Raw genomic sequence first — 27,783 nt, forward strand, 5'->3', positions numbered from 1 at the left:
GTCTTAGGAATATGCATGGGTGATACATGTGGAGGGTTAGAAGGAAAAGATGTGAAGCAGCACCATCAGCTTAGAGGTGATGCAGAAATCCAGGATGGAGGGCTAGAGGATTTGAGCCTGCTTGGAGGCATCAGGAATGAAAGACAAATGGTGGGGAGACACTGTGAGGGAAGAACCGCCAGAGCCTGTACATGATGGATATGTGGGGTGAGGGAAGGGAGGAATCAAATAAGAATCTGTAATGAGCAGGCTTGTGGGAGGGGGAGACATACTAGATTCAAGATGCCGGGAAGACTGCATCATCCCTGCCCCAGACATACAAAGAACCTGCTGGAGGGGGCCTTCCTCCCCTCCCTTCAGGAAAGACCCTCACCCAAGCCTTTCTTTCCCAGGAAAAAGATGTGACTCCAGATAAAAACCTACTGACCAAGGTGCGAGATGCTGCCCTGTGGCTGGAGACTTTGCCAGACTCCAGACCCGCCAAGCCTTCCCTCTCCACCAGCTCCTACGTCGCTGACTTCTTCCTCGCCCTGACCATCTGCAACTCCGTCATGGTCTCCACGACCTCCGAGCCCAGGCAGAGGGTGAGGACTGATGACGGTGGGGGTGGAGGGAGGAGCAGGGGCGAGGGATGAAGCCCTGAACCAGGAGATAAGACCCTTGAGCCCTGGCCACAGTGTCATCATTTCATCACTGAGACTTTGAGTAGATCTCTTACCCTTTCTGGGCCTCCGTTTCCTCATTTTAAAATGTAACTGGAAACGTTATGTATGAGACGTCTGTGTACCTTTCAGATTTTGTGTCGGTCTGTCTGCAGGGTAGATATTAAGAGCTAATATTTACCGAGCAATTGTTACCTGGCAGCCTTCAGCTGTATTATCGTCTAATCCTCACAACCCAGCAGCCCTATGAGGTATGGCTTTCGATTTCACAAGTGAAGAAACAGTGGCTCAGAGAACTTGAGTAACTTAGTAAAAGATACATGGTTAATACTTGGCAGAACCATCTCGTGTGACTCCATGCCATTATGTCCTACTGGTCTCAGCTTTTACACGGGAGTTAAATAATTAACACCACGTGCGATGTTTTGCCAATTGAGAGAGAATGCAGCTAGATGGCCATTTATAGAAGGGTATGCTGTGAATTGTTTTTTAGTACTGAAGATAGCTTTGTCTTCGATTATCCACAAACTCTCACCCAAGCTACTTTGTGACTGATGTGAATAATTGGGTGTTACATCTCATGTCTAGGAAGTCAAGAAAAAGAAGGTTCTCTCAGGCACAAACCCATAGCTTCCTCTTATTACACCCAGACCCAGACCACCTTGAAAAGTCACTTCAGTTCTGGAAAGGTCCCCAGAATATCAGAAGTCTTCAGGGAGCTTTGAGAGGCAGGTGGCGTTATCGGAGAAATTAACTCTATTTTCAAGAGGGGAAGAAGTACCCTTCTGGAAGGGCAGCATCCACCTCTCGATTTTTATATTCATGGGGAAGCTTTAGCTGGTGGGTAGCTGAAGAGCCCAACCTCTGGCGTCAGACAGAACCAGATTGGAGTCCCGGTTCTCCTACCCGCACACTGGGTGATCATGGCCAATTTATTTAACCTCTTCGTGCCTCAGTTTCTCATCCATAAATTGGGATGATAACATCTCATAAAGTCGCTGGGAGGGTGAAATGAGACGCTGCATGCAAAGATAGAGGCTATGGTAAGGGTGTGGGGAATGTGCACTCTTGCTGTGGGTCTGACTTTGGCCTCCTTTTCTTTCCTTTACCCCTGATAGAGGGGGGAGGGCCATTGCCAATCCCAAGAATGTCAGGGCTGGAGGAAGCATCTGGCCTAAGTCCTTCATTTTATAGGCGGGTAAACTGAGGCTCACCTAGGCGAGAAGACCCGCCCAAATCACAGGCCAAAATAATGCATTCACTGCAAAACGACCTTCAGATTCTGCCATGACCTTCATATTCGGCCATAAGATTCCGCTTGATACTTTTTTCCGACATGAAGGGTAACATCTTCCTTCTCTCCTTTGATCTCAAGGTCACCATGCCACCCTCCACCAAGGCTCTGGGAATATCCCTGGAGAAGATTCAGCAGCTCTTCCAGAAGTTGAAGCTTTCGAGCCTCAGCCACTCATTCTCATCCACTGCGCCCTCTGACACCGACCTGGAGGAGAGTTTGGGGACCAATGTGCCTACCACAGACTCGGAAGAAAGAGACGATGCGTCCATGTGCAGTGAAGGCTACTCCACCGACGGTGGCTCGAGGAGCAGCACGTGGGACCAGAGTGAGGCCCCGGCGTCTGGGTCGGACATGTCCTTGGAGGAGGTGCCAGAGGGCCCGGCCAGCCCCGAGCTCTGTTACGAAGCCGAGAGCCCTGACGAGGCTGCCCTGGTCCATGCCGCCCGTGCCTACAGCGTCACGCTGGTGTCCCGGACGCCCAGTCAGGTGACTGTGCGCTTGCCCCAGGGCACCTGCCTCACCTTTGACGTCCTCTGCACCCTGGGCTTCGACTCCGTCAGGAAGAGAATGTCCGTGGTCGTCAGGCACCCGCTCACCAGCGAGATCATTGTCTACACCAAGGGCGCCGACTCGGTGATCATGGACCTGCTGGGAGACCCAGCCTGCGGTGAGTCCCGCCCTCCGGGGCACCAGGGAAAGGGGCTTCGTGGTTTAAGAGGCTGTGCGGAACGGTCATGATGAGCTCAGTCATAGTGTCACTCGGCCCAGCAGGTGCCAGTCAGAGCATGGGCCCACAAGACGCTCCCCTCAAAGCCACTTCCTTAACACACATTTACATTCTACATCTCGTTGACCTGGAGAATCACAGGACTCAGCGGCTTATTAAAGACCTTGGTCTTGTCATAGAAAAGCCTCTTTCACTTTTCATCCCAGTTTCCAGTTTTCCAAAGTCATTTAAACATGGATTATCCATACACAATTACACAGAATATCCATTAACATACCCTAGAGCACAGTGTGGTCCTAACTCTTAAGTTTTGGAGAGAGGCCACCTGAGCCCAGACAAGGAAGTGACCCAAGAGAGGCAGCCCAGCTAAGCAGCAGAAACCCTAGGCCCAGGCATCCTGAAACCCAGTTCAGAGCTCCCTGCCCGCTGCCAGAAAATTCCACGCCAGGCTCACTTCACTCTGGGAAGCCTCAAGTGTCCTTTGTCATCCTTTCCCCCAGCCTCCCCGAAATGGATTTTCAGAAACTTGCACCAAGCCAGAAAAATGTTCCAAAGTCCCTACATATCAGTGTCCAATTTGGGAGCAGCATGAATTAGTGTGCAGACGCTTCTCGATTGCTAACAAGGAGAAGACAGTTATGGGACTATGATTCTCCCGGGGTAGGAGATTCCAGCCAAGCTGTAGAACTGCCCAGGCAGCCCTGTGCCTCCTGCGTTATCAGCTGTGGATCAGAGCCAAGAGGTTCATGGGGATTGATGAGTGTTTAGAATGGGAAGGGAGCTAATTAGGTCTCTTTATCCCCAGACTCTGGCAGACAAGTGAAATCAGGGTTTCTGAGTCAAGGGAGCCTCGACACTCTATCCCTGGGCAACAACCATCCGAGCTGCCCTGGAGATGTTTTTTTATTTGTTCCTCTCCTGACTGCAAAATAGATTAGCGATGCCTCCAATAAAAGACACATGAGCAATGTTACTATTTAGCACTGAGAAGTAACGCTTGGAAACAGAGGGGAAAGAAATAATTCCCGGTTTAATATATTTATGGTGTTTGAACATTCATTTTGACCCTGAGGTTTCTGGTAGCCTGAGCAAAAAGGTCAACTCAAAGGCACACAGGTAGAAGGCAAAAGAATTTAATCTCAGGCGATGATGCCTTTGAAAATAAAATACTGTAAATAGTGCTCAATAAGGCAATGCATAAAGACTGTGTTCAAGGCACCAGAAAAACAGGAGCACCTGAAAAATTAGAAAATAATCTTTGGTGAAAGGGTTTTTATAGTGCATAAAAACAGCCTTGGAATTGTATCATAGGAAAAATCAGCTCGTTGGGCTTTCTTATCTTACATTTAATAATTGTATTTTTAATTTTGCATCGCATGGGGGTATGAATGAGGTGCACGAAGTCTGTTTACTGCTTATGGCCTCTGAAGATCTCAATTTAGCACTGGTAAAGGATTCTGAAGTTTTTTCCAAGCTCAGCTTTACAAAGTGCTTCAACCGATTAGTGATGTCTGTGACATCTTAGATAAAGAAGTGGTAATGGCATCAATCCCGCCCCATACCTGCCAACCCCAGATGAAAACCTCTTTTTATCTGATAGATAAAAGCACTGAGATTTCAAGAGAAAACAATAAATTTCTTCTAAAAGAAATATATTAGGTAGGACTTCATAGAGGGGACTTTGAGCAGCACAATGAAATATTTTTCAATCTAAACACTAAATTTATAGGAAATGCAAAATATTTTTTCTAAGACCATCTCTCGTCTAGAAAGAAAAGTTATCTCAGCAAACCCAATGTGGTGAAGAACTTAGCAATGAGACTCAGGTCCATAGCTATCTTGAGACCTAATGTGATATAAGCACCAAAGTAGAGGCAGTGATGGATAGCATGCCCGACACTTAGCAGACAGTGGGTCGTCCAAGGCTAAATGGCTACAAAGGAACACCTGAGGTGATAATAAGACTTCAGACTTCTGTTTCCCCGATTCAGCAGGGCTTCCACCGACCATGGGAAACTCTCTTATTTAAAAGTTCCCAGGTGATTCTGATGCAAACAGATGTTTAGGAACAATACCTTAGGCCACCTGCCCTCCTTAAGTAGTACTTTTCTCGGTCAGGCTTTTGGTGACCAGCTAGAGGGAGCAAACAGTTTAAGGACACCTTCCCAGGCACCCTGCCAGCCGGAAGGGCTCCATGTTCCTGGAGAGGTCCGTGAGGTGACTGCTCCTCTGAAGCCTTCGGAGCTAGGGACGGGGATCCCTAAGTATCTGTACGTGATCTCATGGGGGACACTGACTATTTGACAGAGACTGACACTGCTGTGGAAAAAAGGATGAGGAAGATCCGAGCCTGGACTCAGAGGCATCTGGACTTGTATGCAAGAGACGGCTTGCGGACGCTGTGCATCGCCAAGAAGGTGAGCCTCGTGTGCGCACGGCCCAACGGCAGCAGCCCTGACGCCGCCTTCTCTGTTTTTCGAAGACCCTTGATGTTGGCTGCTTTAATATAGTCACGATTTGCTATTTTGATTTACCACGGAGGCCCACGGCTGTGACAATTTTGCCATGGCAGAAATCTGAATGGCGAGGTCCCTTATCAATGTGGCTTTTTGGTTTCCTGCTTTTCGTTGTATATAGAATTGGTAAATCACAACTCATAAAACATCTTAATGTTATAATTTTGCCTTCAGTTTTAAACTTTGCATTATTTGCATGAATTTGAAATTTGGGAGATTTTCTTTGATCACATAAAAATCTCAATTTCTGGTTTCTCTGGATAATTTAGAGGATCTGGCAAACTGGGTCTCCATTCTCAAATGGCAGCAAATAGCCAGAGCCATGTAGCAGCCGATCCCTTTGGTGAGAAACAAATTGCGCTGTGTTCTGTGATTGATCACAGTCCCCACCATTCCCTATAACTTTAACCTTGGCCCAGCCATAGCATATAGATTACCCGCCTCATGTCCTACGGGTCTTTGACTTTGAAGCCCCTAAAAGGGAGGCAGGCAAAGAGCCATGAATCCCAGAGCAGGGGTATCCGATGAGGCATCTAAAATCAGGTAGCGGAGCTATATATTTCTAGGTAGCTAGACTTATTTCTCCTCCATAAACCCCCCTAGCTCTTCATCTTTTTATGGCGCTTAGTGCAACGTAGTGTTTAAGAGCATCCACTTTAAAGCCTGACCTACCTGGGCACAAGTCCCAGTCTCACCACTCACCTGTCGTGTGACCTTGGGCAATTTCTTCACCCTTCTGAGTTCTGGACTTTCTTATCTGTCAAATGGTGCTCATGCCCCTACGTCATGTACGGACCCTGGGACAGTGACACCACTGTGCTCACCACTAACGATGCTTACTACTCTGTAGGTGGTAATTACACCCTTACCACCTTCTAGTTTCCGTTGAAATTACTTGTGCCTGTTTTGCTTCCTCTAAAAAGACTGTGAATTCCTTGTGCCTGTTTTGCTTCCTCTAATAAGACTGTGAAAGGCCTACCTGTGTTCTCTTGGTTTTCCCTATAGTGACATGTACAGAAGAAAAACCAAGGAATATTTGATGCTTGGACAAAAGGCTCATTCATTGCTCTAAGAGACAGTATGCATGTAGTGCCAACAGAGGGGTCTAAGGGTGCCCTGAGACACCAAGAGAGGAAGCTATGCCCCTAGTTGGATTCTCCCAGCTTTGGGGCACCACCTTCAATAGCAGGTGGAACAGTCTACCAGGCCGTGCAAGATCTGGCTGCTGAGAACCTTACCAGCCTCATTGTTGGCTCCTTCTGCCTGGCTTTCCATCTTTCAGCCAACTGGTATGGTCGAACAAAGCCACGTTCATTGCTATTTTACAGTCTTTGTACTTGCCCCTCCCCATGACTGAACTCTTCTCATCACTGGATCTCAACTTGCACATCACCTTCTCTAAGAGACCTGAAGATCCCACTGAAATAGCCCCTCTTCCCGCCACCATCCTCCCACCCAGTCATGCTTAATCATATCGTCCTCTTTATTTTCTATACAGAACTCCCTGAAATGATCGGTTCTTTTAATTTACTTGGATAATGTGTCTCCTCCTTCAGCGGCACATAAGCCCAGGCATGCAGGATCTTGTCTGTCTTGATCATTGCTCTATCTCTAGCGCCCAGAGCAGGGCAGGGGCTCAATGAATGGTTGGTGATAATGTAACACGAGAATCAATCCTTCATTGATTCATGCGTTTTAAAAAAAATCATCATTGAGGAGAAAGCCACATTTGACTGTGTAGTGAAGCCCAGACAGCCCGTAGGATGCCCAGAGTGCGGGGAGGGAGAGGGATTCACCTGGGGCTGTGAATGAGCCTGTGCCTGCCCTGTAGGTTGTGAGTGAGGAGGACTTCCAGCGATGGGCCAGTTTCCGGCGTGAGGCCGAGGCATCCCTCGAGAACCGCGATGAGCTTCTGATGGAGACAGCACAATGTCTGGAGAACCAGCTCACCTTACTCGGTAGGTAAAAATAAGTTCTCATTAAACGAAAAATAGGAATGCTGCAAGCCGGAAAGGGAGTTCTTGGCCCTGATTCTGACACCGCTACAACGGTCTCATTTGGAGCCTTCCCCGGGGTGCCCTGGCACTCGGCACCATGGGCTGTGCAAGTGTCCGACCAGGCTCCATGGACAACTTCCTGGGGGTGCCCAGGAGCCTCCTGCACTCCCTGCTGGGAGACACCCAGGACTTTGGTGGCTTCCTCTCCACTCATTCAATTGTTTATTGAGCATCGATTATGTGCCAAGTAGCCAACTAGGCATTGGAGCTACAATAAGGAAAAAGAGCCCCAAGCCCTGTCCCGTCCCTCCCCCGCCCCAAGGTTCAGAGTCTAGCAAGGAAACTGAATGATTAAATAAGTAACTTCAACAGAGTGTGATGAAGGCGGGGCTGGAAGATGTGCTGGGTGGGATGGAAGCATAAAGTAGAAAGGGCCAACGTCGCCTTGGGCCGAGGAGGGTGCAGGAAGCCAGAACCGAAGGAGGAGAGGCAAAGGCTGCTCAGGCAAAGGGGGAAGTGTTCCAGGTGGAGGGAAGGGCCCAGCGAAGGCCCGGAGGTGAGAAAGCTGGGCTGGCCTGTAGCGCAGAGATTATAAAGGGCCATCTGAATCACACGCTACAAGTTTGGAGGGGAAGGGATTAAAAGCAAGGACGGTGTTGTGTTTTACAAAACTTACTCGGGGCCGCTGTTGGAGGGAAGTTACGTCGATACGCTGGGGGAAAGCCGTGGAGCATGGAGACCACAGTTATGAGGCAGTGTTGTATTTCTGCTGGAGGAAAAGTACTGTCGAGGGAAAAGGGGGAGGCTTTACTTATCAGGATTAATCCCCTCACAGCTCGGGAGCAAGATCTAGGAAAGGCTGTGCGGGAACAGCATGCACACACTGGCCACGTGGCAGAAGCTTTCTTTCATCCTGGAGGGCAGTGCTGACCTGGGGACAAGGGTCACGTCTTAGCCCTGTCAATACCTTGCCGTGTGCCCAGGGACACACCCCCGCACCCCTCCGAGCCTTAGTTTCTCTGGATAAAACAGACTCTTCCAGGCTGCGCAGCGGGTGGGGTACAAGGGTAAAGACCCAGCGTGGCTCTAAGAAGAGGTGTCTTTGTGTGTAAAGGTGGCAGCAAAGTCTGGAAAGACGGGTGGCAGGCCGTGGGGGGAGCTTTCCTCCCACGTCCTGCAGCTTCTGTTTCCTGTTTTGACTGCAGGGGCCCTTGCCTGCTGCCTCAGGAGGCCCCCTTGAAAGCTGGCCACCAGAACTCATTTTAACAGGAACCAGAGGATAGCTAGGCCAGACAGCTCTGTTTACTTGCCACACCAGGCCACAGTAATGTCATCCCATTAGCGCAATGATCCCCCGCTTGCCCCCCTGAGGTTTATTTTGTTTTGAGGAGCACTCTGGTCTCGGTAAGAAGTGCTGCTCAGCTGGTCCTGCAAGAAAGTGAAGATACTTGTCAGGACCTGTCAGCTTCCTTGGCCGGGAAAGGTTTTCACAGCCTTCCTGTTTCATTTTCTCTTTCACACAAATAAATGTGTTTTTCCTCCTCTTCCCTTCACTCTGCCTCCCTATAATATAAATTAGCTTCAGTGCCTCACCTTCCAGGCTAACGCTTGGAGGGAAAGATGAGGCTCAAGCGATTGCCCTTCCTGAGGTTGCTCACCCTCACGTTTGTCCCTCACACACACGACAGTGCGGGATAGCAGGTGGCTTCCTTTCCTCAGGGAGGCTTGGGGAGGAGAGGACTGGGGCTGGGAAGAGATTTCATCTTGCCACCAAGAAACTGCCATGCCGGTTCGAAGCAGCCTTGCACTCACGCTCAGTCCCATGATGTAAAATGATCTTTTCGCTATGCATCCAGCATAGCTGCTTTGCCAACCTATTGTCACTTGGAATTATTAAAAGAAATGAAATGCCTTGCTCCTGCCCAGAGTGAAATGGGTAGCCATTCATCTGTGGTCTGAAATGAATCTCAATTTAAAGGCTGGTTTATTTTTGCTTAATCACCCAGCAGCTATATGATATTTGGGTATCTATTCATCGGGGCTGGTGCAAAGCTTGAGAGGATTCAAAAATTATGGAAGCTGAGTGTTTAATTCTCTCCAAGAACATTTTCGAAATCCTGAGTCTCTATTAATTCTGCTGTGAGTAGTTGCAAAGATGTCAGTCTCTCCCCTTCTCTCCACTCCCACTGCCTCTCCAACGTCAGCTCTCCTGCTCAGCCTCCAACTTTTGGTCCTGAATTCACCCTGCTTCCTCCAAACTCCAATCCATTCTCTAGAATAATCTTCTTAAAACTCAAAACCGATCCCGTCGCTCTTCCAACTCAAGTCCCTTTAACAGCCTTCCTGGCTACCAAATAATTCCCAGTCCCTTACCGCCCTCCCCAGGCTCTGCGTGATCAGCACCTCACCTCCCTTCCAGGCTTCATCTGCCGCCCCGGACTCTGCCTCCCTTTCTGTGTCCTCTCTTACTCTGACCCCTCAGTCGTTACACGTGCTGATCCCTCTGCCTGTAATTAATTCTCTTCCTTCTCCACCTCTTGGTTTTATCTTCCAAGTCTAGGCTTAAACGGCACTTCCTCAGCAAGGCCTTCCCTGACCTTCCACATGAAGTTTGGGCCTCCCGATATGTGCTCACATGGCACCTCTGCTCTCCTCATATAGCTCAGTTATATACGCTTATTCAACAGGCCTCAGAGCTCCAAGAGGGTAGGACCAGCTCTATCTCACTGTTGTGTCCCGGGTGCTTAGCACAGCCTACAACGTGCAAGATGCTTAATAATTATTGCCTGGCTTGATAGGGCTTTGGGCTGAACGTGATCTCTGGTGTCTCTGATCATTCCAGGAGCCACTGGAATCGAAGACCGGCTGCAGGAAGGAGTTCCAGACACAGTCGCTGCTCTGCGGGAAGCTGGGATCCAGCTCTGGGTGTTGACTGGAGATAAGCAGGAGACAGCAGTCAACATTGCCTATTCCTGCAGACTGCTGGATCAGACCAACACTGTCTATTCCATTAACACAGAAAGTCAGGTGAGGCCAACGAAGACCAAGTGCAGAGCAGCCCCTAGGCCAAGAGGAGACAGGCTTATGGGCAGGATTTGGGTACACGGGGAAGTGCCCCACCCCAAAATCTTAAGAGCTCAGAGCGTACCGGAAGTCATCCAGCCCAGTATTCTCTACCTCATCCCCACACATGGTTGACCAGTGTATTTATATTATGTCTAGCAGTATATATTAGAAAATTTTGCCTCTCCCGAATTCTATCCTTGGCCTAGGCTAGTCTCCCTGTTCCACAGATGAGGGAACAAGATCACTGAGGCTAATCACCTGTCCAGGGTCACCCTGGTAGTTTCTAAAAGACTAACGGGAATGCGGTCCCCTGCAGGCCCATGCCATCTTCATGATACCATACTGTTTGCTCACAGAACCTCAACTGTTCATTTATTATACTTTGGATTAATTCATCCATTGAAAACACGCCAATTAAACTGCAATTATTCTAAACATTCTCAGAAGCTTCTAGATCAATGGTCCCCAAACCTGTCACTTCAGAGCAATCTTCAAGATTTTGGCCAAAATCTACATATTACTTGTACTATTTTTTTATTTCATGATTTCATTTAAATTGACTCACTTCGAACATTTTAAAATTTATCTTTAGAAGAAACTTTTGGCACAACAGTAAATGAAAAATCATCATCCTGTGCCATGGATTAAAGAGCAATGCTAAGTAAAGACCATGTGAGCGAAACATGCCATCAAACCTGATAATGCAGTTGAACAAAAGTGCCGTTTACAGAAGGTAAAGAGTATTAAGGAGATATTTAAAACCCAAATCTGACTTTATATTTGATATAATCAAAAGTAATGGAGAACTGATAAGAGGAAATTACGTTTTCACTGTTTCAAGGTAAACATCAGAAAAAAATGTTTCTTTCAACCAATAAGACTTTCACATCCATAGTCAGTTTTAACCACTATGATGACAAACACATTCATAGCAACAGATAAACACATAGTTAATGTACTTTTTTCAATTAAGAAGGCACAGTTTAAATAGGAATGATCTGCCTCCACTACTAAGTCGGATGACCTTGGGCAAGTTCCTAAAGTTTCACTGTGTCAATTTCCTCATCTCTAAACTAAAGCCAGTACCACCTGCCCTCCACCCGCCACACAGTAATGCTCTGAGGAGCAGAGAGAACTAAAATGCTGTAGAGAGCATTGCCCCAGCATGACATGTTGCCATTTTTTCCCCCATCGGGTTAGTATTATTATCTTATGCCATCCCGTATCGGTCCTCATCTTGCTGAGCTATTTCCGCTCCCATTCCCAAGCAATCTCTTCTATTTTGGCCATTAATTTGACTCCAAATTAATATTGCCTTGATGCCGTTTGAAATATTGCAGAGAGATGTGAAAACTGGAGGATAATTCCTTGTTAAGTAACCTAGAGTCTTGTAACTATTTTACTAAAGGGTAAAGTGAGATTTTCAACCTATGTTTCCAATGCTGCTTACTAATACCAAATTTATTATTCTGCCTCGTTACAGGAAACCTGCGCATCCATCCTCAACTGCGCACTGGAAGAGGTAAAGCAATTTTATGGCCCACGGGAGCCAGACCACAAGTTCTTTGGGTTCGGCCCGCCTTCTGAGAAACCTCCCTATGCCTCAAGAGCTGCAGTTCCAGAAGTTGGATTGGTCATCGATGGGAAGACTCTGAATGCCATTCTCCAGGGAAAGCTGGAGGAGAAATTTCTGGAGTTAACTCAATACTGCCGGTCTGTCCTGTGCTGCCACTCCACCCCGCTCCAGAAGAGCATGATAGTCAAGCTGGTGCGAGACAAGTTGAGCGTCATGACCCTCGCCATAGGTACCCATCATGCTGAGATGTGGGTGGCAGTTTGGCAAGGCCAGTCTGAAAAGAGGCCTGGACGGGAGGTGGAGATTTGGGCATCAAAGTCAAGATGCTTAGGCTGAGGGTCATCATCACAGAGGGAAAGACTTCAAAGTGACAATCAGGTTGTGGCAGTCAGGAGATAAAGCAGAGGCTGAGCAGAGTGGGAGAGCAAATCAGTTTCCGGGATCAGCAGGTGAGCTAAGGAAATATCAAGCTTGGATGGAGGGCAAAGCCAAGAGGGACCTCTAATTCAGAACATCCGTGCAGCTCAATAATATACACTCAGGCCAACTCAGTTCTGGAGTGTAGACCGTTTCCCCTTCAATACTTGACACATGGCACAATAATACTATGTAGCTCAGGTATTTGTGGCTTTGATATTCTGCTGTGTATTGAGGGCTGGTGGGGAGATTTTAAAAGCTGGGCCTGTCCCATATTTAATTTTGTACGTCCATTACTAAATACAAAGCCCAGCACAAAGCGTACACTCAGCTAACTGCTGGCTTGTCGGTCGATGAAGAATTCCTCATACGACACTAAACTTTAATTGTGGTTGAGGCAGAGAAATGAACACTGTACTTACTTCAAATCTCCCAGGAAAACCAGTCCCGGTTCACAAGAATCTTCGTGATCTGATTTCCATTACCCCCGCCCCGCCCAGCCATCTTCCTCTCCCCAACACTCAGCACTCCGTGTTCCAACCAAACGAAACCGCTTCCCATTCTCCATGAGCCTGTCCTCTCTCTCTCTTTCACTTCCAAGCCTTTGCATAAGCTCTTTCCTCTTTAAAACCCTCCTCTGATCCCACCTAACCTTCCTTGTCTCTGGGAGCTCCTGTAGTACACAGCCCTCATAGCTCCAAAATACTGTTATGCTTTCTACAGTGGCCTGCTCAGGAGACCATGAGTTGTTTGTGTAGCGGGACAGACTTATTCATCATTTCATCCCATGCCCAGCACATACCAGGAACACAGTAAACAGTGAATTCATTTGGGAACATTCTTACAGATGGTTCCAGGTTCTCTTCCTCCTATACAGACATGGGAAGAGATTTTCTTTCCTGGAATTCCAAATTAGAGGCCTACTATACATTGTTTTCTTCTCCTGGTCTTTGTGTAAAAGCAGTTAAAAAAAAGTAAAAAGGAGTGGGCAGAAAGAATACAGAGAGCAGAGTGTTAGCAGCTGCATTCTGATTTTATTCCCCTGAATTGTCCTCTTCAAAACTTTAGACACACAATGCAACAGCCCAGGCTTGATTCCCTGGGGTAAGGGATGGTCTTCACTCCCATACCAACAAGGCAGGAAATAGCATGATCATACACATCTATTCCCACTGGTATGCTAACAGGTTAAAGGGTGAGTTTGTTCTGCTGTGGGGAAGATTATAAAGTTATACATTGCTCTCCTCTCAAGAAAAAAATTATAATAAGAATAATGGCTACTTATAATAACCAAATTTTTAAAAATCGATAAATTTCGTTGCCAAATAATGAGAGTAAGAGACTACCCCAATTCCACATTTTGTGATGTCTAATATAAATTCAACTACATATTATTATGAGAATTTTCTGGAAAAAGAGGTGAGGTCAGGAGATAAAGACAATACAGTCAATAAACCACAGACCACAGGCTGAATCCAGCCCACTGTGTTTTTATAGGGACGCTAAGGATTATTTTTAATTTTCTAAATGTTATGACAGTTGTTCAATTTTTCTTCTTGGCCCACAAAGCCTAACATATTTACTATTTGGCCCTTTACAGAAAAATTTGCCGAATTCTAGTCTGAAAGAAAAGCATTAGGAAGAGCCAGGCTTCTGGGAAAGGCCTTGTGGTATAGAGCTGTGCTGTCCAAAACAGTTGCCATCTGGCTCTCTGCAGCTATTTATTTAAGTTTAAAATCAAAAATAAATAGAATTTCACCAGCCACATTTCGATAGTCACATGTGGCTAGTGGTTTCCATATTGGACAGTAAAGACATAGGACATTTTTGTCATTACAGAAAAACCTGTTTGACAGTGCTGGCCTTAACCTTCTATTTCCTGAATTAGTTCATTGAACAGGAACTCAGTGTGACTAAATGTGCTTCTACCAAAATATTAGTCAACCCTTTTTTCTATATTCAGAAACAAAACTGAATGTCGTCCCTGTCCTTGGACACCACTGACAATTTCTGATGATGTAGCTGTCCAAACATCCCAGTTGTTTTGACATGGTTAGTATTTTATGGTATACTGAGCTGGGGAAGGTACACCAGCCTTGGAATCAAAGATCTCCGTTCCCATTTTCCTGGGTTCCTTCATTGGGTAGAATACTCTTAGTGAGTTCCCAGGTTGCTCGGATTCTCCATTTGCTCCTCGGTAAAGTCCACTGTTACATTTGTGAAGGCTTTTTGTGTAAATTGTAAACCACTGCTCAAGTCACACTTACCATTGCATTCCCAATACCTAACATTCTGCCTAGAAAAAGGACCCAATAAATATCTATTGAATGATCAAGAAAAATTAGGTCTTCTTGTCCAAAGAAGAAAAGACATCTCTCAAGCCAAATACTGTAGGAGTTGACTTTTCCTGTAGGACTATTCAGAGCACTATTAAAAGGATTCAATTAGGTACAAATGGGACACTTTAGAACCACTGGTACAAAACCCTTCTCAGTGTCCCACAGCAGCTGGATCAGGGATAAAAATACCTCATGGCCTCTCTTCTTTCAGGTGACGGAGCAAATGACGTAAGCATGATTCAAGCTGCTGATGTTGGGATAGGAATATCGGGACAGGAGGGCATGCAGGTACTGTCCCCTCAGTTGTCCTTGCTTCCTCCTTACTCTCCTTGATCCTTATCGGAGAGTTAAGGCGTTCCTCGAAGTGTTGGGGGAACTTCTCCCTGAGAGCTCTGCAGAATTATCATCTGAACGTCAGGGGCTTCCATGCCTGTACATAACCTCCATCACCACCTCCCTACTGCCCAGTCCTGCAGAACACAGGGAGGTCAAAGGGCTCTTGGCTTTTCACAGACAGCTGGTGATGCCTGTGTTCTAAAGCCATTCAGGGAAGGCTACCCCACGCTTTCCTCCCGAGAACCTCACCCACAGCCAAAGTCGCAACTCCCTCCACGAACAGTGGCAGGTACGAGAACATCTGACGACATTTTTCAGTTGCCACGTTAGTCCTGACGGTTAGACTGCTATAAATTACTTGGTACTCTTTAATAGTGTAAAGGATTTAGTCAAAATCTGGCTTGGAAGAAGCATACTAATTAGCTGCTAATGCTTCCTATTAAAACAGGCCTCCAGCTGTGGTTTTGAACCATTTATAACTATTCCCACCACCAGTGCAGACCTTAGTCACTGCCTAAATTTGTTGGCTGAAAGAACATTTACCTTTTGAGTGTCTGGCTTATGCCAGTACTCTACTAGGCACTTTACAGGTATTATCCCAATTTTAACAATCACCACAACCCTGTGCGTTAGGAATGATTATTCCATTTTTTTTTTTTCAGATGAGGAAACTGAGGCTGAGAGAGGTTAAACAGCCTGACCAAAATACATGCCAGGATTTATAACCAGGCTTGTCCAAACCTCATACTCTTAAAAGGGTGCTAGGAACTGGGTCTTGTTCTGAGTAATCCCAAGGGCAGAAGACACATTTCGTCTGAGAGTGGAGCGAATGGCCTGCTCAGGAAGCGGCCGGGCACGGGCCGAGGCTTGAGGACTACCTGCACGGAAGGCCCTGCCCTCCCGTTCCTTAGCATGGGGCCCGACAGACTGGGCCACAATAAATGCCTGTTGGATAAATGAAAGGAAATGGGCCAAACTAGACCCCTGTCCCCTCCTGGCCTGCCCTTATTGGAGTCTCGTGAGGTTTAGATTTTCCAGAGGAGAGGATGGGAAGTCAGAGTCCAAGGAGCCCCCCCGAGGGCACCGAGGAATGGCAGAGGGTCTTTCAGACCCGCTCATGTGCAGATCGCCCTTGAGGGAGCCCCTGACACACTGGTACTGGTACTGGTAGCGGGGACTGAAGCCGAGGTCTCTGTTCGCCCTCTCAGGCCGTCATGTCCAGCGACTTTGCCATCTCCCGCTTCAGCCACCTCAAGAAACTGCTGCTCGTGCACGGCCACTGGTGCTACTCGCGGCTGGCCCGGATGGTGGTGTATTACTTCTACAAGAACGTGGTGAGTAGCCCACGGTGACCTCCCACCTGGGCCCTGGGAGTCTTTGCCGGGAACCAGCTCTTTCCACAGTGGTGGACAAAGGGTCTCAGCATGACAATGCGTTGTGCTGACCTGCAGTTGGAAGCCCGATACTGCCCCTCGCGAACTGTGACGATGCACTTCTCTGGGCCTCAATTTCTTCTTTGATAAAATGGGGCTAATGCTACCTATTTTGTGCAATTACTGTGAGGACTGGTAATGTATGCAAAGTACTTGGCACATAAGGAGGAGCATGAGTAGTTACAGACATGGACTCTGGAGTCACACACATTTGGTTCGGGTCTAGGCTCCGTGTCTAGTAAGGGGTAGGGCCATTAAGTTTTGCCTTCTGTAAAATGGGGCTGGTGATGGTACCTTTCTCGTGTATTTGCTATGAACAGTAAATGAAAGCTCATTATATAAAGTGATTGGCATGTAATTACCCCATAGATAGCCATCACTGTTGCTGCTGCTGTTACTTAGAGGGGCTCCATAAACGAGATTTATTTTCTGACTGCAGAGAAGGATTTGAAGAACTAGTGTGACATTTCTCTTAGCTTTCCTCCCCAGACAGAGCCACCTAAATGCAAGAGCCATACCCCACCCCTTGGGAAAGTAAGGATTTAAGACAGAGTCCTTGGTTTCCACCTGAGACCCTCCATGTCACTTCCCAGCAGGGAGTTCACAGGCGTCAGGACACTGAATATCGAAACAAAAATGTTTAGAGCGAGGAGAGCATCTGGGTTTCTGTCTTGCCTGCCTCCAGGATGCCATGTGAACCGGGAAGAACGGCTCGCCTCTCTGAGCCGGTTTTGTCAGTAATATGAGGAGACTGTGACTCTGTCCCTACAAGTATTATCCGGTGGCTTTAGTGTTGGAGCTCTGGAATGCACGTAGCACTATACAAACGATCATGGGAAGATATGACTGTTTCTCCTGAAACATACGTTCATTTCTGTCTGGTTGCTGAGGGTGCGGATCAGGCACACGCTGGCTGAGGCGTGAAAGCTGTCGAAGGCTCTTGGTTGAAAGCCCCTCGTAGCGGCTGGAGGGAGAAGTCAGAGTGCTGGACTAAGGCAACAAGGGCCTGAGTTTGTCATTATCTAGTTCAAGGACCTTTGAATAATTCTCCAGATCTCCAAATAGAACCCATTCCTATTTGCATAAAGAAAGAGGAAAGATTAAGACCAGGGTGATAGAAGAAAAACACATTAGCCACGTAGCAGAACAAAATTTTATTTTTTTCCCTCTTGCTCCATTCTCTGTCCTGCTGGAGGAGTTCACTCTCGCTCAGGAGTGAGCATTTTTACACAGCATTTAATGTGTGTGTGTGTGTGTGTACACACAAACATATATATAATCAGCATGGCCAAAAATTGGTGGTAATATTTCAGGAAGCCTATGCAAAGTCACTCAATTTGACTTGAAACTCACTCTGAGCATGAGACTGTTTACTTAGAATTAAAAATGCCTCCATTCAATTTTTTTTTTTTTTTTGGCTTCCAAAGGAATCGTTCTTTTGAATAAGCATAGCCTCCTTTCTGCATTAAATTTTTGAAATAGAAAAGGAAACGTTCCAGCCAGCCATGCTCTCGGAGCTCAAATGATATTTATTTCCAGCCCGATGCTGTGCTTGGAACTGCGATCCTGACGCTGCGTTATCTCCCCATTGCAATTAGAGGGTGGAGAACTATGACTTCCACATCCGAAACCAATTTCGGAGAGGATTAAAACTCTGCCTGCTCTGAAACGTGCACAATGAATTAATTACTGCACTGGAGCTTCTTGGGAGGAGAAGCAGGTGCCCAGTCTCAGCGCTGCCATCACCAGACCAGGTCCAGTGCTCTCCCTACAAGGTGCCCAGACTCCAGCCGGGCAGAGGAAGGGGCAGTCGGCAAGGTCCTAGCAGGGTCTCGGAGGACAAAGACGCTCTTTAATGTCAAAACTCCGGCATGAGTGTTACGGGGCTAGAACAACGAAGTGACTCACAGTGAAAACACCAAGGCAATGGGGAAGCTAGAGAGGAAATAGAAGGCCGTGGATCAGGAACCGTAGAGAGGAAAGTTAATTGCACCAGGACCTGGGGATAAGATGTTAAGTATTAAATGTCTGCTTCAAACAAGCAGAGCAGTTCTCTGGGGGGGGAAAAAAAAACGCTCCCTTAAATCTAAATTCAAAGATCAATTTGTCAAGCAAACTCTTAGAAAAAGGTCACACAGAAACCTTCAGGAACTTGTTTTCCATGGCATTTTTGTAGGAAATGAAAATTAACTTCCATAGAGTAGCCATTTTTTTCTAACAACCCTGAATAAAAACATTAAATTATAATTCAGTAAGGACATCTCTATGGGAACCTGAGTCAAAGATATCGAAGCTCATAGTGTTTGTTTTATTGCTCTGACCAGGGCTGAGTTGGAGCCCTTCAGTATTGATGGTGTGTGTGGTGTAGGGCAAGGAGCTTAATGCTCGCTCTGTGACACCCACTTCCCAGAGCTCTCCACGCCACCCCAGATTTCTGTACTATTTCCTTGGTACTCAGTACTGCTTGGTACCAAGTTACCAACAGTAACATCCACCACCATTTACAGAGAACCTACTATGTACCAACCACGTGCTAAGAACTTTGCATACATGTGTAACCATGAGAGAAAGTGCAGTACTTATCTATGGGGGCTCAGAGCATGTGCTCGAGCCAGGCTGGGCTCAAATCCCAGCCCCACTCTGCCACTTAATAGCAATATGTCCTTAAGCAATTAATTTAAGCTCTTTGTGTCTCAGTCTCTTCATCTGTAACATGGAGACACTGCCTAACTCACAGGGTTATTATGTGCCTATATGAGTTAATGTGTGTGAGGTGCTTAGAACAGCGCCCTGTATATAGTAAATGCTTCATGTGTTCAGATTAAACTAGATGATGGCAATGATGAAATGATGATAGCAGGTGCTAACAGCCGTGTGGGGTGGGGACAGATCTCCTTCAGAGCCAGGAAATTTCCCCCTAGCCATCTGGGCAGAAAAGCCAAAGGATGGAGCTCTTTGGCTGGAAGAAGCTCAGTCAGCATCGTGATTGCGATGTTATTCCAAGGTTGAGACTGAGAAGGCTTGAGAGGGGTCAAAGAGAAAAAGGTTTGAAAACTCAGGTGCTGATTATACCACTTTCAAGCTCTGAACTTGGGCAAGGAGTAACTGAGCATCTTAGAGGCTCAGATTCGTCCTCTGGGGTAAAGTTAGTAACATTATCATCAAGGTATATTAATATAGTATTAATCTTACAAGGTTGGGACAAATTATGTATGTTGCCCATACTGTATACTATATACTAATATACTATAATATCACATACCTGGCACGAATAGACGCTCAAATAATAATTATTGGCATTACTAATAGTAATAATATTAACATGTTTTTATTAGTAATAGTAGTAATAGTAGTAGTAGTATTAATAATACAGAGCCTCTTCAAAATAACGCTGGCCCAGCAGTTAGAGAATGAGAATTCTAGCTTGAACACAAACCTGCCTCAGCCACAAAGAGTGGAGAAGATCTAGGCCTAGCTCCAAGACCAGCTGCTTACGTGACCTCAGTCAAGTCACCCAGCCACATCGCAATATGGTAGACAATAATAGGGACCCAGCCCCTTGGTGGGGTGGGGGGGAAGGGCAGCTCTTAAGTGCGAAAGCACTTTAAAATGCCTAAAGCAACAGGAGGGTGGATAAGAAAATGTTCTGAGTTTCATGACCATTAGAGAAGTACGGTGAGATAAACCTTCTGTGAAGTCATCTTCCCACCAGGCTCCCTGACCCTGGTCCAGTCTTTTATCACCCTTCCTCTTCCTACACTGCTAATTGCTGCTGCCATGGTCTGGGCAGTACTCTTCCCATCGGAAAGATGGCAAGGTGATGTTCAGAAAGGTTAAGCAATTTGCCCAAGGTCACACAGCTAGTAAGTGACACAACTAGGGATTCAAATCCAGTCCTCTCTGCCTCTGAGAGCTGTGCTCGTAGCCATCGTGGTGCCCTGACTGTCACAGGGTCCTGAAGTGTGTCAGCTGTAGTACCTACCAGTCAGTAGGGATGGCATCAGGATTCATGTTATCTGCAGGCCTTGCTCACACGTCACAACTGAGGAAACTGAAGCTCCAAGTCAGTGTCATGCCTTATCAGAGGCTTTAAGCAGCAGTTGATGACCAGCTACCCACAGGTCCTCGCTCACAAGGCCACACTCTCTGCCTACAGTGCTACGTCAACCTGCTCTTCTGGTACCAGTTCTTCTGCGGCTTCTCGGGCTCCACCATGATCGATTACTGGCAGATGATATTCTTCAATCTCTTCTTCACTTCCTTGCCTCCTCTCGTCTTCGGCGTCCTTGACAAGGACATCTCTGCGGAAACACTCCTGGCATTGCCTGAGCTGTACAAGAGCGGCCAGAACTCTGAGGTAAGGGGCTCGGGCGGGCAGAGGGAGATGGCCCGGGCTTCTCTCTGACCTCCCTGCCCCCCAACCCCACCCCAGAGACGTCAGAGAAAGAGTGCTGTGTTGGGGTCAGAAGCCCAGTGTTCCAGGCACCATTCCACCACTTACCTCCCACGTGACGAGTAACTTTGCTCCCCATTCATGGCTTGTTTCTCGTTTGCTCTTGAGGGTGATGACCAGTGAGTATTTTTCTTTCTAGTGATTTCTTAGTTAGATCGCCCATTAATGTGGGGACTGCCCTGGCTGTATCCAGATGGGAGAACAGAGCAACCCCCAGGACTTCAGGCAAGGGAGACGTGGTGATGGCACATGCACATCCTGGGCCCTTCTGATTGTCCCTTTCCCATGGGTGTGCTGGCTGGATAATGGCCTTGAGCATCTAACATTAAAAGCAGCTAATGTAGCAAAAGCATAAACCGTAGTTTCACTTCTCCTAGGGAAAAGCACAGAATGAGAAGGTTTGTCTCCAAAGCCATTGAGCTCTTAGCAACCCGTGATCCTGGTCTATAAGATCCTTTCAAGAGCCATTTAGACACCTCAGAATCTCTAATATTACCAAGTTTGTTTTTTTTTTATTAAAAGGTGTTTTTAATTTTTATTCCATGCTCTCACGCTCCCCCACCCTTGACAACCATGAGCTTGTTCTCTGTATCTAGGGGTCCGTTTTGTTTATTCATTTATTTTGGTTTTTATTTTCAGATTTCACATATAAGTGAGTTCATACAGTATTTGTCTCTGACTTATTTCAGTTAGCATAATACCCTTTAGGTTCATCCATATTGTCTCAAATGGCAATATTTCATTTTTTATGGCTAATATTCCATTGTTTATGTGTACCACCTTCCTAATCCATTTGCCTATTAATAGACACCTAGGTTGCTTTCATATCTTAGCTATTGTAAACAGTGTTGCAATGACATAGGGGTACGTAGGTCTTTTTGGATTTGTGTTTTGGATTTCTTTAGATATATACTCAAGAGTAGAATTGCTGAGTCATATGGTAGTTCTGTTTTTTGAGGAAACTCCATATTGTTTTCCATAGCAGCTGCACCAGTTACATTCCCACCAACAGTGTACAGTGGTTCCCTTTTCTCTACATCCTTGTCAACACTTATTTTTTGGTTTATTGATGATAACCATTCTGACACGTGTGAGATGCTAGCTCATTGTGGTTTTAATTGGCATTTCCCTTAGGATTAGTGACCTTGAGCTTCTTTTCATATGTCTGTTGGCCTTCTCTATGTCCTCTTGAGAGAAATGTCTAATCAGGTCTTCTGCCCATTTCTGAACCAGATTGTTGGGTTTTTTTTTTAGTATTAAGTTATGTGCGTTCATAGCTAAGATATGAAAGCAACCTAGGTGTCTATAAATTTTTAATGTTAACCCCTTATTGGATGTATCATTGCAAATATCTTCTCCCATTCAGTAGGTTGTCTTTCGTTTTATTGATGGTTTCCTCCATGGTGCAAAACCTTTTAGTATGATGTCCCATTTATTTATTTTTTTTTGTTTCCCATGCTCGGAGCAGATATATCCAAAAAGATATTGCTAAGAGCGATGTCAGAGAGTTTACTGCCTATGTTTTCTTATAGGAGTTTTAGGGTTTCAGGTCTAACATTTAAGTATTTATTCCATTTTTAATTTTGATAACAAGTTTAGATCACAATTAATAACGTATGCTTATAAGGTACGAAACATAATCACATTTAGACTTCTTGAAACCCGAGGAAATTGTTGGTGTTGTTTTTACTCACTTTTTATGGAAGAAGAACCAATTCTCAAAGCAGTTTAGTGACTTTCACAGGTTCACACAGTTAGTGAAAGAGCTGGGACCTGAACCGAGGTCTGTCACCCCCAGGTCTATGCTCTTAATCACTCCACTCTATGGCCTCTAAGATAAAAGGCACTGTGGGTGCCATGTTGTCTGCCCCAACAACACATAAAGTTGCTTGCAAAGAACAGTGTTAATTCTTGATTCTGGTGGTAGTAACTATTGGTGCATTCTTTCCTGCAGTGTTATAACCCGTTGACTTTCTGGATTTCCATAGTGGATGCGTTCTACCAGAGCCTCATCTGTTTCTTTATCCCTTACCTGGTAAGTCATATAGTTCCATTCTAACCATACAAATCACAAGGTAGAATTGGTCCTGTTTATATGAAATCCTAGTCTAATAGTGACTTTCCGGATACTTTAGAGGCTCCAAACAGGGGCCCTGTGAACTACATCCAACCCAAGATATCTAAAAAGAACTCTTTATCCATTTTACTTTCTGCCAGCTTTTGAAAACTTGAAAGCAATCATTACACTGGATCACTTTTCCCTCATGGCAGAAATCCAGAGTTGACTCACAGACTCTTTAGATAGAGCCCATATTCTCCAGTTTGCCATAGCCCACACCACTCCCTCTTGTCTTATTCCCAGCCTTCTTCACTCACTGTTTCCTACTTGAGTACTGAAGGTATTCGAATTTATAACCCGCGATTTATATTTGTGCTTCCAAGGTAAAGGCAGCAAGTTCTGATAATAAGGAATACTACATTATTTAAAATAAAAGCAAGAATGCAGATAGCAAAGCTACCAATCCTATCTAAATCTGGTTTCCCAGTTAACAGTGAGAATTTAGATAGTGAAGGATATATGTGTTTTTCTGGGACGGGTAACCAGGATGTAGGGTAATTGCTACCAGGCAAACTGTAGTGTCTGCCCGGCCTCTGCTATGTGATGTGGGGGGTTGAGGGCGAGGACATTTGTGCTTTGTTTGAATTTCCTGCCTTGCAGTACCCTCCCTTGCCAGGCTTTTGCTTGTCTTTCCTGCCGAATCTTTTGCTCCTGTGTGTGCTCAACAGACTTACCACATTGTACCCTCAGTTCTGGCCTTTGACTGGACTGCGTTTTCCCCCTCTGAGAGATCAACTCCTCTTATTACAGTCTCAGCTGACGTAGCCCCCCTTCTGTACTCCCAGGGTACCTTATACTTGTCTCCATTATGACATTTACCCGCTTAATTTGTACTACATTTGCCCTGCCAGGTAAACTATAAACTCCTTGCAAGTGGACACGAAAGTATCTTTTGCAATTGGCATCATACCTGGTGGGTGCTCAGTAAATTTATTCATTCCTTCGTTCATTTCAAATGTTCTTGTATACCCATCGTGTCTTCCTGTGAAATGTGTTTCTAAATTATCTAGCCCTGTCAACTCCTCATCTCATCTGTTCTGTGCATCATTTCCACACAGATGGCAGCAGGATAGCTTCTCCCCATTCCTCCCTGCCCACTCACTCCCCTTGACACTTGCCTTCAGGGATGCTTTATAATCGCCACGTCCAAGCCGAGGCCTTGAGTCCACAGGCACGTCTGACGATGCCTGTTTGTTCTTCCCCTGCAGACCTACAAGGACTCTGATATCGACGTCTTCACCTTCGGGACACCCATCAACACCATCTCCCTCGCCACTATCCTCTTGCACCAGGCGATGGAAATGAAGACCTGGGTAAGTGCCCTTTGCCCTAAAAGTTATATTCCTGCTTATTGACCACATTCAGATTTCTGAGTTGTTTTATCATGATTCACTCGATAAATACATACTGAGCTCTTTCTTACCCGTGTCCCTCCTGGATAGGGATCAAAGTTACTTGTAGAACATAAAATTCCTGGCCTTAAGTCACCTATTTAGCCAGGATGAAACTAACATACATAAAACCATGAGACAATTAACTGCAAAAATAGATTTTAGTGAAAATTCAGGAGTGTTTTCAGAGACAAGGAGAATATAAGACTGGCCATGCTGTGTTAGGGGTGTATGCTCCCCATTTCAAGGTAAAGATCAGAAAAACTGCCTCTATGTAACCACATCTCAAGCCCAAATATCACATTTCCATATCTAAAAAGGTAACACCAACTTTCTCATTAAGTTCTTCTAACCATTAATTATAAAAACAACTTAAATTATATGCCGGTACCTATCTACATGATCTTAATGTATTATTTAACTTCCCAGAGCCCTTCGTGTTCAATAGTTTGTTTCATTTTTATTGATATAAAAACATATAGCCCTGTATATGTACAAATGTACAGCATGACTTGACATATATATTGCAAAGTGATGGATGTTAACTTATTGTGGTTATGATTTTACAGTTTATGTATGTGCTTTCTTATTCCCATTTTACAGATATAGAAATAGGTACAGTGACATTATGAAACTTTCCCCAAGTAGTTCAAGATAGAAAGCAAATCTGAACCCTAATAGTATGAGGAAATAAGATTCAATGGTGTGAGAAACCACATGATAGAAAGATTTGTCCTTAGCCAAATTTAAATGGCTCTTTCTGAAAACTGCCTCATGTAGGCTCAGGGTATTCCCCACATTCTCAGTGGCCCTGCCATGCCGGTCAGTGGCCTATAAGAGCCATCCGAGGGAACTTCCGGATCATAGAGTTCCCACTTCGAAACCCCCTCCACTCCGATTCATGTCAATTACAGAACAAAGTGATAAAACCAAAAAGCCAAGCTTAAGTACTAGATAAGTTTCAAGAACCACTAGGATTGGCTGCAACACTATGTGGAGAGGGAGGCACTTGCCAGGCTCAAACTGCAGGCTTTCTGGGAGCCAGCACAGGAACTAGACCATGGCTGTGGGGAGTCTGGTTCTTGTAGGGTAAGCCCCATGTACTACAGTAGGTCTGAGGTTTGGGATCAAGAAAACATGCTGAAAAACAGCATTTGGAATTGCAGTTGTATCAGAAGCTGTGAGGAAGGAACTAAGCCAAGCTAAGAAAACATTTAGGACTCTTAAAACTGAGATGTTGTCCCTGAAATTAAAAATGTAATTTGTAGGAGCCACTCTAGATTGAACACTTGGCAAAGAGTAAAGTAGTAAAGTACTAAATTGGAAAGTAGGATCGGAAATTCACCCAGGATGCCACACAAATCTGAAAAAAGAATTTAGAGGAATGGTAACTTGAATGAGTGGCCCCAGCACCCTCATAATAAAATAAGGCTCAAAAAGAAGAAAAATGAGAGCATGGTAGAGAAGCAATATTGGAGCTAATCATTAAAGTAAAAATCAAAATTAATCTGGATACAGCACCTGGTATAGCATAGTGAAACTGTACTGTGTAGAAGACAGAGACAAATGTAAGATCAACCAGCAGCTATGAACAAATTACTTGGAACAACAGAAGCCTGAAAACAATGGAGCAATTATCTTCAAAGACCCGAGGGAAATAACAAACAGCTACGCGATCACTTAAGACTAGGGCAAAATAAGTGACATTTTCGCATAAACACACTGAGGTTTACCATCTAGAGCCCCGCACTGAAAGAAGTGCGAGGTTGCAAGAATATAAACACCGCAACTAACGAACCAACATGTGTGAGGAAAGCGTGTGCGTTAAAAATGGACAAAACGGCCCCAGACGGGGTTGGTGTGTTCTTCCGTTCCTGTTTAATGCGTAATTAATTTACACTAAAGCTTTCATCGTGAATAGGAGAATAGAAATACAGGTAACCATTTTTTCCATAAAAAAATCCATATTCACTTAGTATCTTAAATACTTCAGTATCTTAAATACTTTTATGGTTACATAAAAGAATGGAAAGAAAAGAGAGACTAGGAAACGATCCATTCTGTAAGATGTGGAGAGAAGATGAAAAGGGAAGAAGAAAATGATGGCGCACAAAAAATACAAGATATTCTAAATAAATCCAAACGTATCAGCATCTATAAGTGCAAATGATTTAATTCACCTATTAAAAGCAAAAGTTATCAGATTTTTTTATCCAGCAACCGTAAGGAGAAATAGACAAATTCATAATCACAGTATGAGATTTTTATACAACTCTATCAGAAACAGATCAAATAGGAAAAAAGAATATAGAAGCTTTAAATTATCACACTTAATCTAATATAGTTAGATCTAATATATGAAATCCTGCTCCGAATAAACACACATCTATTCAGCCACACAGACTACTTACCAAACATTTACAAGACCAAATTCTGACTCACAAGGAATTTGAAAGAATCATTATCTTTTTAAAGATCATGTTCTCTGACAACATTTAGATTTGAAACAAGCAATAAAAAGCCAAACCAAACATGCTAGAAATTTTCAAAATGCACTTCTAAATAACTCCCGAGGTCAAGAGTAAATCACAATGGAAATTACATTTGTTGCTGAATGACTATAAAAATACATATACATAATTTGTGAGATGCAGTTTTTACGTTTCACTGAAGAAATGAGAAATCGACTCGACGTACTTAAAAAATGACCATGTAAATCTAAAGAAAGAAAATGAGAAAAAGATCAAGGAAACAATGAAAAGAATCAATATGACCAAAATTGAGCTCCTCAAAAATCCTAATAAAACTAACATCTGGCAAAACCAATCCAAGAAATGACACAAAAAGGCCACAAACAATACCAGGAATGAAAAAGACTATTTACAATCAATTTTTAAAAATCTTTAAATGTAAACCAAGTCGATCATTTCTTTAAATGTAAAATTTAACAAAACATGGTTAAGATCATTCGGCAAAACTGAACAAGCCGATCACCATTAAAGAAACTGAATAAGTAATCCTGTCCCCAAACTCACCAGCCTAGATAATCTCTCGCACACCGATTTTTTCACAGATCAGAAAAATAAGAAAAGACAAGCAATTTTTATGATTAGAACAATCCTGATACACCAAAATCAGCATGGACAGTTTGAGAAAAGATATTATAGACCAATCTCTATAGACAATCTAAGTGAACATAGATGTAAAAATTCTAAATAAATTGGTAAAGCAACTAAGCACTGTGTGAAAGACAATAAAGCCCAACCAAGGAACTTCCATACCCTGTTAGTAGACGGTGACTGACATCACCACTCTGGAAAGCAATCGGAAACTAGCTAGAGGAGTTCGAGTGCTTGTATGCCGTGTTGCAATTCCACTTCTAAGCATGCACCCTGGGGATAGTCTTGCATGTGTATAGGGAGGTTTGTACAAGAGTGTTTATTATACCATTGTC

General features: G+C 44.9%; 1 protein-coding gene across 1 annotated transcript in view; it reads left to right on the forward strand.

The window, feature by feature from the left end:
• Positions 1-27,783, forward strand: part of ATP10B (ATPase phospholipid transporting 10B (putative)) — a 90,465-nt gene that overhangs the window by 52,774 nt on the left and 9,908 nt on the right. The window contains exons 12-21 of the mRNA XM_011356781.1: positions 2,038-2,626; positions 4,994-5,103; positions 7,034-7,160; positions 10,042-10,226; positions 11,749-12,070; positions 14,809-14,885; positions 16,142-16,267; positions 20,523-20,723; positions 22,774-22,854; positions 24,147-24,251. Of these exons, the coding sequence (XP_011355083.1) occupies positions 2,038-2,626; positions 4,994-5,103; positions 7,034-7,160; positions 10,042-10,226; positions 11,749-12,070; positions 14,809-14,885; positions 16,142-16,267; positions 20,523-20,723; positions 22,774-22,854; positions 24,147-24,251 (1,923 nt within the window). The remainder of the gene's footprint in view (positions 1-2,037; positions 2,627-4,993; positions 5,104-7,033; positions 7,161-10,041; positions 10,227-11,748; positions 12,071-14,808; positions 14,886-16,141; positions 16,268-20,522; positions 20,724-22,773; positions 22,855-24,146; positions 24,252-27,783) is intronic.

The sequence above is a fragment of the Pteropus vampyrus genome, unplaced genomic scaffold, assembly GCF_000151845.1.
Source record: "Pteropus vampyrus isolate Shadow unplaced genomic scaffold, Pvam_2.0 Scaffold30, whole genome shotgun sequence".
NCBI classification, from domain to species: Eukaryota; Metazoa; Chordata; class Mammalia; order Chiroptera; family Pteropodidae; genus Pteropus; species Pteropus vampyrus.